Raw genomic sequence first — 17,942 nt, 5'->3', positions numbered from 1 at the left:
AGAGAGAGATGACTAGCTTTTCAGTCCAGTTAATAAGACCAGTTCAGACCAGTTTCTGTGATGAAATTTAAAATTTGGGGAGGTACTGGAAATGCTATAATATGTACAGCTACCAAATTACTGTCAAGTTATGAAGAAATTAAAATGCAATTAAGAAATCCAGTCAGATGAAGAAGTCTCCAAATTCAGCAGTTCTGGTTTCTAGCATAATTTCTTCATTTATATGAAGTGATTAAAGGACATAAGAACATTATTCACCTTTGGACTCCACTGCTCCCATAGAAACTTTACAGACAAGACTGGACCCTAATTTATTCTGCAGGCCTCAGGCTGGATTTCAGTTTGTACTATGGCAGGAAAGAGTTCATGAGTGGGCTACAAACTGGGGACTGACGTCTCTATACCAAAGTAAGACAGTGGCTCTCCTGGGACACTGGCTAGACCTCTCATCTCCTCACATCTTCTCAACTTTTTATTGTGGCTAAATCCCAGCATGACCCCTTACCCTCCCATGTCATTACCTTGTCTGACTTCCAAGAGAATCAGATTGGTTTAGTTTCATTCCGCTTCACAGATTGTACTTCCAGTGCAGAATTGTGGTCCTAATTTCTTTCAATTATATGGAAATCATCAAAATTATGGTAGTGAGAACAGTGCACTTAGGATGCCAATATAATTTCTGGGATTAATAAAAGTCCTAGGCTCCTGCAGCCTGCTTCAAAATAACCATTCTCACCTCTCTCCCTCAATGACAAAAATAAAGCTTTTTAAAAACAAAAGGTCAGCTGCATTCCTGTCCCCCCAGTGCCAATTGCAGTTTAGGGAGTGATGCCAATTGTTTTACAATAAGCCACCTTGTGTCACTGACTTTGATCTTTCTCCCACTCCTCCTGAGAACCTAATGTGGCTCAGGCAGCATTACAGGAGGAACCCAGTACTGTAGCATTACCAGTTCTCCCAATATCTTAAACAGGGAGGCTTGCCTGGATCAGTTGCTTTTCAAAGTTTTTAATAAAATAAATTGGTCGCAGGAAGGCTGGAGCTTTGCCATATCTATGAACCTTGGGAATTATCATTCTCTTCCCTAACACTGCCCACTGGAGCCCCTGCTGTGTCTAAAACCGAACTGAGTTAGGGTGCATTTTAGAAAACAAACAAGGTATCTTAAATTAATTGAATGCATTGTCAGAGCAATTCTAAGTGTTGAAGTGAGTTAATATTTTTGGTTGTATCCCCATTTTAACTCATTCGTCCACAATATCCAGAGAACTCTGCTCTTGTTCATGGTTAAAGGGGTAAGCAAGTAGCTGCTGCCCATGTCAGTGGAACTGTCTGACTGACAGAACAGCGTGACCTCTTTCTTCAAGACTATTACATACTCCTCCATTGCCCTAAAACCTTGAACAGAGGACATCTTACATCGGGCACCACTGGACCAGCCTCTGCAATTTAACAATTTCAAAGCAGGAATTAAATACTCTTTTCAGAATGATTTTAACAAAAAAGCTTCAGCCTCAAAGATATGATTTTCCTACATATATTTTGCTCTCTCTGGTCAAAATCACTTATGCTATATCTTTTTATTATCCTTACTATCATCTTTCAATGAATGTCCATCTACAAATTCATTAACTTGAGACAAATCATTGGCATCCTAATCTTCTGAGTCCCATGAAAGACTCACTTTTAAGATACAATTGCAGCTGCCCCACGCTGCCGGTTACTGTATCATACACATGTCTTTAAATTCTGTAATCAGCATCCACCAGGTGCCGTATCGCATTCAGCACACCACAGTCAGTCAATACAGACATCCCCAAACACACCAAGGCTGGTTTTGTCAAATGTTTTATTGAGTGTAGACATCTGGAGTACTGTAAAACATGCATTATCTGTAGATTCAAAAAGGAGCAAGCCACATTGTCCTCACTGTCAAACGTGTCAGGCTTGGCATACATGATGGAGATTAATGAAGTATCATGAGAGTAATATGGTTCCTGAAAAGCTTCTACAATTTGGAGTAGGGTCTTAATCATTTGAAATGCAAAGCTGTTCACATTTAGTGAACTTGTATGTTCACTGGGGGTGCCATATTTTAATTCAAAACAAACGAGTAATTTCATTGGGAAGGGGGGAGATTTTTCCCCTAGGTATATACTGTATGCTTTCTGTTTTTAGATATTCTGTCTAAATAAAAATTCATATGCTTTTTGAAGTAGCACAGTTTATTGTGAACAATGAGCAACATTTAATATTCATTTCTTCTTGGATTGCTGAGGTGTATTAAATTTAAAGAAGATAATATCGCCATCCTCAACTATGTAATTTCTGCCTTGTCGTCTGTATTTCCCAGCACTCTGTAAATGGAAAAGACAGGAGAAAAACAGGTTATTACTTTAAAATTAAGTTTTTACTAAAAAAACCCAGATTTAAAAACATTATTTTTGTTTAAAATAAAAACAGTACCATTATCTCAAATTCAGAGTTTGATTCTTGTAATGACTTCTTGATTTGGGCAGAACTGGATTTTACATACATAGATAACCATAATTTCCTCTCCATTAAACAGATAGCACATAAATATGATTAGACCGGTATCGTGAAGCTTTATTACATGATGTTAATGGTACATTTCTGATGTGTCTGTAAACACCAGCGACTCATTACAACAAAATGGATAAAACACCATTTTCTTTTAGTTCTTAGGCTTTTTATTCCCACCTCCAAAATGTCCTCAAGTGTAAATACTAATGATAGCAATCTAAGACTTTACTGCTAGAAAGACAATCAAAAATGATTTGTATCCTAACTACACAGCTCTCATACTGGTCTTGTTGACCACTTCCAGGTGGTCTGCTGAGCTGCCGCTATCAATGAAGAAGCACGCACAGTCAAAACAAAGATCATCCCACCATGTCAGAAAGTTATAATTGGGCGTGCAATACTCTTCAAGCAGAGCTTCCTTCTATGCTTCTGCACAGGACGAGAAGGGCTGAGAAACACAAAATAAAGTCTCAGTCTTTTTGTTAGGTATTTGTTTGGAGTAAATTTAACTAATCAAATTTATCGGTGACACAAAAGTTAGGACAGCAAGTCCACAAAAGGACAGAAGTGACCTGCAAGATGGGCTGCTGAGTTTAGAACAGGGCTGAACAAGCAGGCTGGAGGCAATTACAGGATATTTGGAACTTAAATGTGAAGTCCTACACTTTGGGAGAAAAAACAGAGCAGATACAAAATAGGTGTGGATGCTACTACACATTGGTACCTCCCTGCACTGAAGTGTGTGATAATTTTCTTTTCTCTTTGATGCTGACCTAAGTTGGTTTGTTTTTATTAAGGCAAGTACCGTAAGGGCTACAGGGATGGTGTGGGATCAACACTGTAAGGAGGGCTACATGAACATTTACTTTTAAGAAGTGATCTACAACATGGAAAAGTTGAGACCCACTCCTGTAGCTCAATACTCTTCCTGTTTTGAAGAGTTCTCCTGCAAGGGAAACTGCTTCCATGCATGACTTTGCTGTGCCAATTTTCTCAATGACCTACCATAGTGGTGGCATGCTAAGATACTACTGTAGAAAAGCTGTTAACTAATTACCTTAATTACAGCAGAACAGGTCAGATTAATGGTACATAATTACTTTAGGTACTTTTCTGCCACAAAACCCTCCTTTGCAAACCACCACATTTCCCACGTTGGTGTGTAGGAATCTAGAAGCTCAATGATCTTGTAGCTGTCATTCCCAATTTAAATGGGAGGACCAGTGACTTTCACCTCTGGTAAATCTCTCAGATGCAAGAGCCTATACAACAAAGACTTAATGCTACAGTAATTGACCCTATCCCATATGACATGTCTATTAATACCGAAATAAGACCTTAAAAATGTTGACTTCTTTTTCTGGAAATTTTCTTAGAATATACAAGGTTTGCTCTCAAGTAATATTAGTAGTTCTTCCCTTTGAAGATACTAATAATGCTCTAAGTCAAGAGTAATTAGACTAATTGGTAGCATAAACACTAATAAAACAGTCTGCTGCAAAGAATCATCAGGAAGTGTAAGCTGCATGCACATGTATGTAGACTTTTTACAGATAAAAACACATACTTTTCAACTGGAGAAAGGAGAGATGCATTATTCACAAATATTTACAGAATAACCTAGTTTACACAAAGCAGCACCAGTTCAGGTTTTCTAGGACACCGCTACATTCTGCCATAAAGTTGTCTAGTCTTCTTTCATTAAATACATTTTGACAGACTAATATACACTTATGTATTTCTGTTACCAGTTTACAATTAACAGTGACAGTGTTCCTTTAAATTCTCTAGAGACCATTTAATCCATTTCCATTGCTATCAGAAACACTGGTTGAAAAAATCAATACCCATTTGTGAATCTTGAGTATGTATTAAACAAGACACGTCTAACCAGTTCATTTGCACTTGAAAGCAGCCATCTGTAGAAGCCAGCTTTGCCTAAGCAGATATGATTGCTAATAATGTGATATCCCTGTAGACTACAAAGCCCACACAGAGCTATTCAGTATATAGTTCACAGCATTGGCATTAAATTAGTTATGCTGTACTGGTGTTACACACACACAAAATCAAACTTAAAAATCGATCAACTTGATAACATACAAAACAAGCAACTCCAAATACCAATGTTATTTTAACTGAATCCAAAAGCTCCCAAATTTAATTTTGAAATTTAAGAGCAATATAAAGTTAATTAATATGGTCTACAGCTTGAGACAGCGTTTTTCAATTTATATTTAAGAAGCCTATGTAATATCATAAATTTTTCTAAAAGCAAGGATTTCCTTTTACTAGGCTTTTAAAAAGTTTGTATAAGCAAATGTAAATATTTGTGCTCTATAAACATATTAAAATTTGTTCATAACAAAATCTATTTAATTATGATTTACAGTTGGAGCACAGAAAAAGTTGTAATTTCTGGATTCTTACATTGGGAGAAAACATCTAAATCAAAACTTACCAGAAAAATACTTACTGAAGATCACAATATCTAATAAGGTGACGTAGCTCTTATGCAGGATACTCATATGTGTATTTCAGCAATTACTGTTGGTATAATTTGAGTCCCAGCTACGTAAACAAGTTTTCTGACTAAGGAATATTTGATTTATTTACACTGTGGTTTAGTTGTACAACTATAAACTCTACTTCCCTTTTCACAAGATAGTTCACATGCTACAATGAACTAATTATACTGGGATTTCCCCTCCCCCCCCCACTTCCTGGGGTTCAAACAGACCTATAAAAGCCCTGCTGCTCAGTATCATCTTCCTTAGTGATACTACTGAGAATAAAAGGAATCTGAAATCAGTTTTGCATAGCTTTCAAACTATCAAATTGCAAAAAACGAGGCAGAGCCTTTTAAATTCTTTAACTCATTATAGTAGGAGCCTTCAAATATTGTGGTGGGTTAAACCTAACTAACCTTTTTAAAATGCAACACTCACCAAGTCTATGTGAAATAAAGAGAAATTCTACTTCCTTATAATAAAAACAAAAACTGCTAAGACTGAAATAGCATTACAAAGAAATACAGCTCTTCTTACTACATTTATTTGCCATGTATAATTTTACTCCATGTTTAATAACTGCAAATCAGATTTAATTTATCAGAAGTAATAAGGGCACAACTTTGGGCACCCAATCAGTCTCTGCCCTCTAGTGTTGAGAACGCAGATAAAATGCCTCATTTTCATGAACGTGTACAGCACAAGAAAAAAAATTATAAAGCGTCAGTACAAGAAAAAAGTTTTTCATTTAATTAGCTTATAACCTATTCTGTAAGTAATAGCCAGGAAACTATCTATTGTACAGAATTGTCTACATACAATTAATGTGGTCACTATAAAATCTTGATGTTACTGCATCACAGTATTTACTTTATGCATGGTATCTGCAGTTCGTCCTATACTTACGAGGAAGCCTGCACATTTTGTCATAAAATTAACTGCTGAACACGGCAAATGTTAAAATTTTAATCGTGCCTACTATAGTCTATGATAGGATACTACTAACAACAAAATTATTATATTTCAGTAATAAAATATTTCCTTAAACATTTGCATTAGAAATTTGATACATAGTTGTAATGTAATGCCTTCACTGCTGACTTTACAACAAACTTACTTCTTATTAATAGAAATAGATAGTGGGGGTGAAGGGGGCAGGAATGGGGAGGTTAAAGTAATCTGAAAGCTAGCCATCCCATTAAAAATATCCAAATTTCTAAAGAGTCAAAATATTTTTAAATGTTACAAAAATATCACCATGGTCTAAAATATTAAGATTAGATGGTTAATATTATAAACCTATGTGAAACTTTATTACAACTCTTGCTTGTAATGTTGACATTTGGTCTGTAAGCTGTCATATTTCAGTTACTAAAATTGTCACATCTCTGTTAGTTAAACTAGTGTATTTTAATTCTTTTCCAAGTATAAAACGACAGTACATCTGTGGTCTATTATTAGAGGTAACTGTCAGATTCACTTACCACCAGAGATTTCTTCCCAATGAAAGAAGAGTCTTGAAATGGGAAAATGGTGTGTATGGGGGAGGGGCACTGGAAAAGATGGGGAGCTCACCTTGACAGCTGTTTCCGAACCTTCTTCTTTAAAGTCTTCATATTTCATTACTTCAGCCATAATGAATCCCTTTTCAAAATCTGTGTGAATCTTTCCTGCTGCCTGAGGAGCCTTCGTCCCTTTCTGTCAAAGGAAAGACCAGAAGAAAATTAATTGCATTTAAGAAGATTGATTGCAGGAGAGAGGTTTCTCCTTTCTCATATGCTTTCAGGCTCTACTGAAACTTTGTTTCCTATCAGTTAATACGTTAGGCATACAACTGGAGAATTCTCAATATTGGGACATATAGATAGATGCCCTTAGCACAGATAAACCAACTGATATTAAAGAAGAGCAGCTTTGTTTTTTCCTAATGGGTATCAACAGCAGTATTGATTTTATAAGCTGTGGTTGTGTTTTGTTGTGAGATTCACTTTGATCTCCAGTTCTTTCCAGAGAAAATGAGGAAAATAAAGATTTTTAAGTAACTTTTAAAGCTGAATTATCAAAGACTTCAGTTGAGTCCAAATAAATGTTCACCATCTTTCAGATAGACTACTTCATCTATCCAATAAGTATATCTGGAACCATAAATACATTTTAAAAATCTCAATCCTGAATAATATATTACATCTCATTCAACAATTATTTTAATAAAGTGATAATACAGAACAAATATGTTTTTATAAATTGCCATCCAATGATATTCTAATCATAAATACAATAATGAAAATATATAACTACATATATTCATGCAACCTTCATAAAAAAGAATTTAAATTTATGTAGAAGAATGCATGCTACCTGTCTTGAATTACAAGGGCACACATTCTGTGCACACACAACCATGGAAAGAAATTTGAGAAATAATGGTGACCTAAAAGCTGCTTAATAAAGCATGTTAAAGTGCTAAGGAGTCTGACACTGTAAAGCACAGTTTTTACAATAAAAGATGTATTGGGTTAATATGGCTACTCACTGATGCTTACCTGACTAAATATCTTTGCACATTAAATCAAGGATACTTGCAATCAGTCTTAAGATAAACCAGCTTTCAAATTTTCTAGCAAAGGGCAAACATCTTTCCTACTGGAAATGCTAGAGTTTTGGAAGGTTGTTTTTCAAACAATGGCAAATAATGCAGACTAGCAATACATCCATGATTTAATGTTATTTTGTGAACCTATATAATGAACCTTGGCTAGGAGTCATCACTTCAAGGGGGATGGAGTGGAGAAAAGTTACAATTAAATTCCCATGAAAAACATATTTAACATCTAAGTTGAAATGCCTAAATATCTATAGTAATATTAAATCAAAATAAAAATGTAACAGAATAAATTACAGTGGTTATTGAAAACAGAAATTATTTTCTTTGAAATGAAATCAAAGCAGCACTGAAATTCATTACATAGCACTAAAATAAATGGAAGCAGCAGATTAAAACTCAATGACATTCACTACCTCTGAAAGTTGATATTTTTATAATCTGTAAAATGAAATTTGTAAGTATATGCATTTCAAAATATTTTTCAGTACTAATCTCTATATTATAATGTATTTACATTCAAAAGCAAACCATTACAGCTCCGCTCTTATTGTCCTCAGGGAATAAATTAGTCTATCTCTATGGTTGTAATCAGTCTACATGGATATTTAAACACATATAATATACTTTTTAGACATATGTAACTGGACAGAACATATAAAACTATCAAAATAAACTACTTCTAAATATTCAAATCAGTAAAAGACCTTAATTATTACACTGATTTTAGGTTTTTGAGCCCAATTGTGTATCCATGAGGAATATAATGATGTTATATTGCTTTTATTACTGAAAATGTAATCCGAGCAAAGCAAAGGAGGAAAGAACCACCCGCAACCCAAACAAACTTAGCGAATACAAAATGAAAAGCAACATCAATTTCACTGCAGACAAACCCAGTCACACAGATTAAGCAAGCACAATACTGGTACGTCTTATCTCTGACCACAGGAGGAGGGTAGACAGATTCTACAGGATGAAGAAATTCAGACTATGTAATAGGCAGAATCAATTGTTACCTGCCTCAATCAATGCAGCTCCACTTTCACTGTTCAGCAGCTCACAAATAATTAAAGTTATCCTGGACAAAAACCTCATCTGTAATGACTAGCTAACCGCCACCATGACAAACTTCAAAGTCAGTGATATCAATCTGAATTCAATAGTGTGGAACTGGATGTAGCTGATGAATAAGTATGAATCTTACCCTGATGGTCCATGCACGCACTTCATCTGGGCCTGCAGTGAAAAAGTATTCTAGTTGGAGTGCTGCATACCCAGCCTTAATGATCTTTGGTAAAGCACTGAAATAAAATCAAACCAATTCATTCAATATAAAGGCAAGAAACAGCTAAATGCCTCAAGTAATCAATTTACAAGGAAAAGCACACATTTGGAAGACACTGGATCTTTTTTCTTATTACTTTTAAACATGTTGGTAAGCCGAATAGTTTTTTTTTTTTTTTTAATAAACTCCCTATAGGAGAATTACTTTTTACTACACCAACACAGACAGTATTTTGGTTTGTTTATTCTGCAAAATGCAGAATGACAGGAGAAATTTAAATCATCCTATCACACAGTACTTTTGGTCTCATGCAAATTATTTCCAGGACCTTAGCTAATGAAAGAACAATTGTCTGACTGAAATTCAATATTCAAACAATTTATTACAGTTATTCAGAAAAATTATGGCAAATTTTTCTCACCATCCTAATTCCCCATAGATGACGAAAGAGTTTTGGTGATCATTCCTTCTCAAAAATATACATAAATACCTATGTTATAATTAAAACACTGTAGAGAGATGACAGATGACAGTTAAAAACTTAATTTAAAATAAATCTTTTCACTCTGTCTCATGGTAAAGAAAGGAGAAGATTCCCTCTTTATAATGGTAATTACTCTGTCATTTATTATTCTATCAGCACAAGCAATTAAATTACTGCAAGGAAATAGTTGATAATAAAGTGTAGGGAAAATGAATGCTAATTAACCTTTGTGTCATGTTCTCTTCCAGATACTTCTGTTTCTCCTCAGCACTCATTTCTTGCAACTTGAGTTCCAAGGCCCCACTAAAAGGAATGACCAAGGCACCTGGGTCATGCTTGTCCACCCACTTTATAATTTTTATCAACCTGTAGACAAAAAAGGGCACAACATTATCTTGTAGTGCATGCATGACTGTACCACATTCATTATTATCAAGTAGCACATACATATTCATAAGAATTGCACGGTTTTATGATGCCATCTTTTTGTGTATTGCTTTCCAAGGTCAAGGCATTAACAGGCAGCAATTGCTTCAGGTGTACTACATTAATATTTTACTATCATCTGATTTTACTTCAGAATATATTGTATAAGAAATAAGAATAGATTTTAGAAAATAACTAAATCTTTGGCTGACATTAAACATGTGTAAGTAAAGCTGCCTGTTTCAGTCAAACTTTGAGGTTCCATGGACATATTTTTTCTTAGACTTCCAAAAGTGATACTTCTTTCATTTGATAAGGTAAAAATAGGATCTTCAGTTTTTCCTTCATCTATCTCCTTTTATGAGCATGTCCTAGAGGCTACAGCAGCTGACATCGGCAGGTGGAAAGAACACAAGGCTCTATAGGCTTCTATATAGCAAGCAGCACCCCGGTTCTGTTGGCTATTGATTGTGGAGTGTATAATAGCTAATGAATACAAGATCACATGTTTCTTTTAGTTCCTCCCACCTTCCATTACTTCTACAGGATAAAGCCTCTGAATAGTAGTACTAGTTTTATTTTTTGAATGAAGAGTCAAAAAAATGTGCTACTATTTCTCTTCATTAACAATAACTCTAGCAATACTAGTAATACTTTGCTGTTTATAACCCGCACCTAATCCAATTTTCAGATAAGCAGAACTGCCAGATTACAACTACATAGATTTGCAGAACTAGTTTATTAAGGGTTTACCATCCTATCACAAAACAGTTATGTTTTTGTAAAAACTAGTGTGTAGGTTCATAAATTACTAGTATATTTAAATAAGTACAAGATCATTAAAATAATTTAACAAACTAAAAGTGTAAGCATATCTGTGATTACAAATACTATATATTAGGAGATTCAATGAAGACATTCACAAATTACTTGAAAAGGATTGTGTGTTTGTAATGTTATTTACATGGCAATATTTTAGACTAGGCTGTTATTTTTTCCATTAACTCCTGACATGCTCAGAAAGTCAACTTAACAGGTATGGTGTCTAGGAAATATTCTTGAGATCCAAGGTACAGAATTCAATAGAGTGCTATGGATGGCTCATACCGAAAGTACCCACATAACGTATGGTTTTTATGCTTGCTGAGTTCTTATTCTTAGTCCCACTAATCTCCCAGATTTAGACTAAGGTTTTAACAGCTATTATGGTAAAGCGCTTTGAAAGTGTGGCCTGCAATCCTTTAAATAATCAATGCAAATGTCACCTCAGAAAAAAAATGAACTAAACCACAAGTTCATCAACACACATTTGTCAGAGAAAATAGCAGGGGATCAGAGCTATTATGAGATTAAGTGTATGGCCCACTGAGTAGGGTTTTAGATGGGACAAAGAATATAAAAGTTCACTCAACAGTTTTCACACGTTTGTTATATAAGGCTGCTCTTCTATCATTTACTTATGTAAATACCCCACCAGTAGTTTTCAATGCTCATTATACAAATCTTTTTTCCTTCAGTTATCGAGTGAAAATAGTCTAGTAGTAAAGACTGATATTGGGACAGTGTTGCCTTCCTAAGTATCTAATCCAAAAATAACACCAACTAGTTCACATTTCTGAAACCTCATGGAACATTTAACCCCTGAACAGCAGCATTTCTCCAACTGACATTTTATGTAACACAAATTATTAAACTATGCGTATATCAAAAGTCACAATTTACCATTACTGGCCTTTTACTCAAAAGAATACCTAGAAATGCTGCTATTCACAGCTGTACTTCAAAGGGTGTACATTTATTTTGTTTAAAAAGTAAACACTTAATATTCTGGCTTTTATACTAATTAGATAATGTACTATGTGACCAAGTGAAAGAAAAGCATGAACCATACAAACAAAAGAAAGTGAAATCTGTGTAAAAATAATGTCTAAAATCAGATACAAATTTTGTTTGGTAAATAATGGTCATCATAACTCAAACTAAGAACTGTTGTGGAACAACAAGATAAGAAATAATTACTTTGGATAAAACACCAATTCAGAATAATAATAGTCCTACACTGTCATTTTAACAGCTTTTCTATTGAGTCCTTAGAGGGATTATTTGCATTCCTCAGGTATTCTATTGTACAATTCAGATGAATAAAGACTTACAAATCATTTCTCTACCGCCAGTGAGAGACTTTGATCCAGTGAATACACCATTGTACCTTAACTATAATTGGCAAAAATCCTGACAGTGTAGAGCATCACAAGCTTAATAACAAAGGGGAATATCTCAAAGTGTTGACAGATGATCTTCATAATGCAGAAGCCGAGCTGGTACGTTTTAGCAATAAATGAGCACTGAGGTCTAAAGGTCTCTGAAGTGACTGACATCAGACCTGCCACAGCCTCACGAAAAGAATAAGGTAACTGCATCACACTCTATATAGACAGTTAGCTTCTCTGTCTGTGTGTTTCACTTTTGTGACTTTCAATGTCACAGGAAATACTTAAAAAACACTGAGGTATTTCCCTAACACGGACCAAAACAGACTACCAAAATAAAGAGTACCATAAGCATAAAGCCTGGTGGAAAAAAACTCTGAACTCTTTTCAAACCATATATTGGTGACTGATAACTTAATGAATGCAAGAATCAAAATGTTAAATTTGGTTTCCTATGCTAAGTACCAAAGTTGCCAAAAAAGAACAAAATTCCTTTTAAAAACTGTTGTGGTAATAACAATTAATGCCAACTTCTACATTTCTTTGAGTGCATTATTATTACAGGAACATGCTGGAAATGTCTATAAAAAGATGAGACAATATTACACTTATTTGGAATTGTGCTAAGGTAAGCAAATCCTAGAGAATTCTTCCAACCGTTAATGTTATACTTGACAGAAAGGAAGAACAATGTTCTTCATAGTTTGTTTAGTTTACAGAAACACTATCAACTTAAGAATTGCAGTTGTCTGATTTTTTAAAAGAAAATACAATAACACCTGAAATAACTATAAGTGAAAGAGAAAACTTATTTCCTCCAACTTTGCTTACTTTGTGCATTTGCCAGCACTTAGTTAAACTAATTATGCAGTTTCCCCTGTAGAGTCAGTCTGTTTCTCTGTGGATCTCCCACAAGTAACTGGGGAGGTAAAAATATTTTAAAATAGGAAAATATAATGGTAAAACCACCACTGGTAGAAGAAAGATTCAGGGGTAGGTGTAGTGCCTAAAACTAATTTTAAGTCATTTTAAAAAAATGTATTTTCAAGTTGACAGTGTCCCTTTAAACACAATAACTGAAAACTATGTAATACTGAATACAGTATTTAACTATTCCACATATTTTTCATATGTGCCAAATGCTATATTATATACAAAATGAATCTCTCAAAGGTATCAACTTTGCAGGAATGCGAAAGTGGCATACTTTAAAAACCAGTGACAATTGTCTATACTACTAGAAATAATGAGAGGAGTAAGGAGGAGCTGAAACTGTGGAAAGACCTAGTATGTAGAACCTAGTGTAACTAAATACTTTCTGCTCTCCTTTGTAATTTATTACCAGAGTAATAGTTTATATGGTAACAATATCATGGGACAAAACCAAATTAAAATATTTTCTCCTAAAAAAAATGGAAAAAAAAAAGGAATTTTTTGGTACTACTTGTAAATTGCACTTCTTTTAAGTGTGCCAAAAACTGGAAGCTAGGCTGCTCCTTTGCTTAATCAGTGTCTCAGGTCCACAAATCAAATGACAGAAGATTTGGGGGCTTTTTTTTGCCTCAGATAGCAACTCATCTTCACTAATTTGTTGATAACTTCCTAAGCAGGACCCAAACTCTGAACCATAGTCTCCAGCAAACAGACTGACAGACAGTTCAACCAATCCACCTTCAAGTTAAAAGTTTCTGCCTGGTAATTGATCATGCCCCTGAACCAGAAAATAAGGCTAGTCTCATTGTTCTGAGATTGAAAAAGTTGAGGTTGCCTTCATTTCTGGTCTGGACCATGCCCTTTGGGCGTTTCTGGATAGGAGAATTTCACTAGTACCTGTCCATTAAGGCTTTTGAAAGGGCATGATAGTCAATAATTTTCTGGTAGTTCTAGCTAACAGAGAGATTTGACTGTCTGCCATATTGAGAATACATGGACACCTGAAACTAATCTGACTAGTGGTTCCATTGAGTCAAGAGCGCTCTTAATAGAGGACAAGGATGTGTCTTGGTCCAGGACAGCAGTTCTGCAAAAATGCTCATGATTCCCAGTATCTGAAATGTGTGACAGTTGATGGGGTCTGTATCTCCCTGAACGTCTCTGCAATATGAACTATTCCACTGTCTCCCTCATATTGGTGTCAAAGATGATGCTCAGATGAATATGGACTGAAATAAACTTTCTTGTCTTAGTTGATAAATGGTTAAAGGAAACAAAATAAGAAGAACAGACATTCCTGACAAGCTAAATGATTTCTCTGCATCAGTCTTTACTACAGAGGATGTTGGGGAGATACCTACACTGAATCTGCTTTTTTGGTCATTAAGAAGAGTTATTCTCAGATATTGCTAAAGGTGCTGGAGCAAATACATAACTTAAAAAGCAACACGCCATCAGGCCCATATGGTATACATCCATGAGTTCTGAAGGAGCTTAAGTGGTGGTGCTTATGGGGCTGAGCTGCGAACAAAATATGCAATCCGTCATTAAAACTAGACACTGTTCCAGATGATTGGAAATGTTGACTGTATATTTAAAAAAAAAAAGCTCTAGGCATGATCTGGGGAATCAGGCTGAGTTGACGGGGGAGCGGCAACAGTCAACTCACTGCGGTGAAGAAACCACGGTAAGTTGATCTAAGTACATCGACTTCAGCTACATTATTCACGTAGCTGAAGTTGCGTAACTTAGCTCGATTCTCCCCCAGTGTAGACCAGGGCTTAGCCTACATACAAAGTCCTGATTGTCCCAAATAAATGGGAAAGAGAAAAGAGAGAGATCCTGTTCTGTGCTGGCCTCTTGGAAGACCAGCTTTTAAAATTACATAAAAAGTGAACTGGACACGAATAGATGTTTAAACAGACGTTTTTATCAGAAACAAAACATTTAGAAAAACTAATTTTCAAAAATTTCCTAATACGGGGCACTTTTTGGTCTTGTCTTACTTTACATCCAACTGACTATTCAGACCATCCGTAATGGTCTTACCACTTTCTGAATTCTAAATCAGTTTTATTCAAGACAGTGCTTCTTTGTTAATGAATGACAAGGGGCATTATCTGAAAAGGGCTACCCTTTTCTTTTCTACTGCCCCACCTCTATTTTCCCTTCCACTTGTCTTTCTCCCTAGATATTTCGTCTCTTCTCTTCCTTCCTCTATCTAATGTTCTCTCTGTGTTATCCTCTCAATCCACCTATTGCTACTCTTCCTCTCTTCTTTTGCCCCTTCCTTTGCACGTCTAAAATTAGACCTTAGATCTACTCTCAGCATATTACAATAGGAAAGGCAACTCCTAACAATAAAAGATGCAGCATTGTCTAGTGGATTGGACAATGGACTGGGAGTAAGGAGACCTGGGCAGTCCCAGCTCTGCTACTGGCCTGATGTGTCATCTTGATGAAATTGTTTCACCTATGTGTTTCACTGTTTCCCCGCTTTCCCTTTGTCTATCTTGTCCATTTAAACTATAAGTTCTTCAGGGCAGTGACTGTCTCTTACTCTATATTTGTATAGTGGTTAAGCACTGGAATAAATTGCTTAGGGAGGTTGTGGAATCTCCATCACTGGGGATTTTAAAGAGTAGATTGGACAAACACCTGTCAGGATGGTCTAGATAATACTTAGTCCTGCCTTGAGTGCAGGGGACTGGACTAGATGACCTCTCGAGGTCCCTTCCAGGTCTATGATTCTATAGTTCTCCGGCATCTGATTAGGATCGACACACATACGCAACCTCACAGAATTAGATCTCTTCCAAGTCAGAAGAAAAATATTGGGGCACATGAAAATTAAGTTGCAATTTCAACTAGAAAGTCAGATGGAAGGACCATACATTGCCAAAACAGAAGAACTTTACTGATAAGACATCCAAGATGATAGAAGATTTTTAGTGGTATATGGCTTTCTGCTTCTGTGGTATGGTCATCTGCCTGGGGAAATTTTAGGGAGGGTATACTGGCTACTTGTATGATAAAAGAATCACGTAAACCCTAAAATACATGGAGATTTTACTAAAGATCCAACCCTTCCAAGTTTCTACTAACTGCAACTTTATATTGGGAATATTTATTTTATATTTCATACTAACCAATGGTATAGATTTGACTTATCAAGCCACGTTAAACTTGCTTAGCTGTTGCAATAGGTAAGAAGTCTGAAAGAAATGCTATAAGACTGCAGGAGGCTAACTGAAAAATTGATGACAGAGATAATGATTGATGGATATCACACTTTTCTAACTTAAAATACTGAAGACTGTAAAACAAAGAAATCAAACTGGTCGACCTGAAAAACAAGCTTAGACCAAGAAACATCAGAATGGTAGGGCTACCATAAAAGCATAGAGAGACTGAAGAATCCAGGATGTTTTTTCCCCCACAATAGTTTGTGAAGCTGCTGATAATGAAGGATTTTGAATTTGCTCTACAATGTCTCTCTCTCTAGCCCCTGAAAGGTCCATCAAGGTAACAATGTGATTTGTGACCAGTACCAAATTTAAAGGATCCAGAATAAACAAGTTAAATTTAGTTTAAAAGGGCCTGATTTTGATCTGATTTTTAGGAGTTCACAAATCTTTTTATCCAGATTATAGTTCTGTTTACAGCAAAAATATCTGTTACTCAAACAATAATGAAGACTGCAGTCTTTTCATTGCAGGTCAAATACATGCTCCCAGGCAGAAGGCCAGCAGTCTCATGCACCCTCTTTTAGGTGCCTCTGCAATTCTGAACATAAAACTTTACCTATACTAAGAAAATTCCACATTGCTGTCAATGGGTATCAGCAATGGGCACAACTGAACTATTGCTGAACACAGTTTAACTGCAAGTGTAATCCAGAGCAAATCATGTTCAACATGTTTCAGAAATCATGGTTAAAAACAGATTGGAGCAGATGTGTTGAGGATGGGAAAATATTTTACTGTACATTTATTTTTATTTGCTATTAGTTGGTATAGCTTTAAATGGGTGAACTTTGCATGAGTTCAAAAAAGATGATTTAATATTATATACCATTCTGTTAAGGACATTTTCTGAAAATAACATGACAAAAATATAGGCATAAAAGATGAAACATTAACAAAAAACTTTATATAATTTAAATTAATACAATACAAAAGGCAAGATCTTTGAGGCATACTCAATAGGACAGTAGTATGGATCCATATTCAATGTTCAGGAATACATTATGGTATTAAAATTTTTTAAATAATTATTTTTAGACAATCTTTGGAGGACATGGGGCTTTTCTAGTGCCATTTTGAAAATTTTGCTTCTTAGATTCTGGTAAAAAGGAGGCCTTGTATTAAAAAAAGAAGTTGGTTTATAAAATCAGTTACCGAAAAATGTCTCGAACTAAACAATCGTAACAAGGAACTGAAGATACATATACAGAGAGAATACTTGACAAGAATACAGTAACTCCTTATTTAACGTTGTTTCAATGTTATGTCCCTGTTCAATTAGGGAACATGCTCATTTAAAGTTGTTCAATGCTCCCTTATAACGTCGTTTGGCCAACTGCTTGTAAGATTCTGTGAAAGAGCAGCGATTTTACAAGGGAGCACTGCACAAGTTCCGCTTCTCCGTCTCCTCCCCCTCCCTCCCAGGGCTTCCCCGCTCCTGCCCCTCCCCTCCCAGAAAGTCCTAAGCACAAAGTGCTGGGAGGGAGGGGCAGGAACGGGGAAGTGCTGTATCTCTGCTCCTGCCCCTCCCTCCCAGAAAGTCCTAAGCGCCGCCAAACACCTGTTTAGCAGCACTTAGGATTTTGGAGGGGGAGGGATGTGGTGTGCTCCGGAGAGGAGGTGGAGTGGGAAGAGGTGGGCCTGGAGTGGAGCGGGGACAGGAAGAGGCGGGCCTCGAGCATTCCTGGCAAAATCCGAGC

At 35.8% G+C, this 17,942-nt stretch overlaps 1 protein-coding gene across 2 annotated transcripts in view; it reads right to left on the bottom strand.

The window, feature by feature from the left end:
• Window positions 1–1,832: 1,832 nt before the first annotated feature.
• The window catches only part of OLA1 (Obg like ATPase 1), a 188,692-nt gene continuing 172,582 nt past the window's right edge, over window positions 1,833–17,942 (bottom strand). For both annotated transcript variants that reach the window (XM_054044102.1, XM_054044103.1), the window contains 4 exons: window positions 9,654–9,794; window positions 8,864–8,960; window positions 6,630–6,752; window positions 1,833–2,357 (listed from right to left, as the gene is read on the bottom strand). In XM_054044102.1, coding sequence (XP_053900077.1) covers window positions 2,256–2,357; window positions 6,630–6,752; window positions 8,864–8,960; window positions 9,654–9,794 — 463 coding nt within the window. In that variant the 3' untranslated portion in view covers window positions 1,833–2,255. The remainder of the gene's footprint in view (window positions 2,358–6,629; window positions 6,753–8,863; window positions 8,961–9,653; window positions 9,795–17,942) is intronic.

Source organism: Malaclemys terrapin, chromosome 11 (genome assembly GCF_027887155.1).
Source record: "Malaclemys terrapin pileata isolate rMalTer1 chromosome 11, rMalTer1.hap1, whole genome shotgun sequence".
NCBI classification, from domain to species: Eukaryota; Metazoa; Chordata; order Testudines; family Emydidae; genus Malaclemys; species Malaclemys terrapin.
The sequence above is the reverse complement of the archived record's forward strand: the minus strand, read 5'-3'. Positions and strand labels throughout refer to the sequence as shown.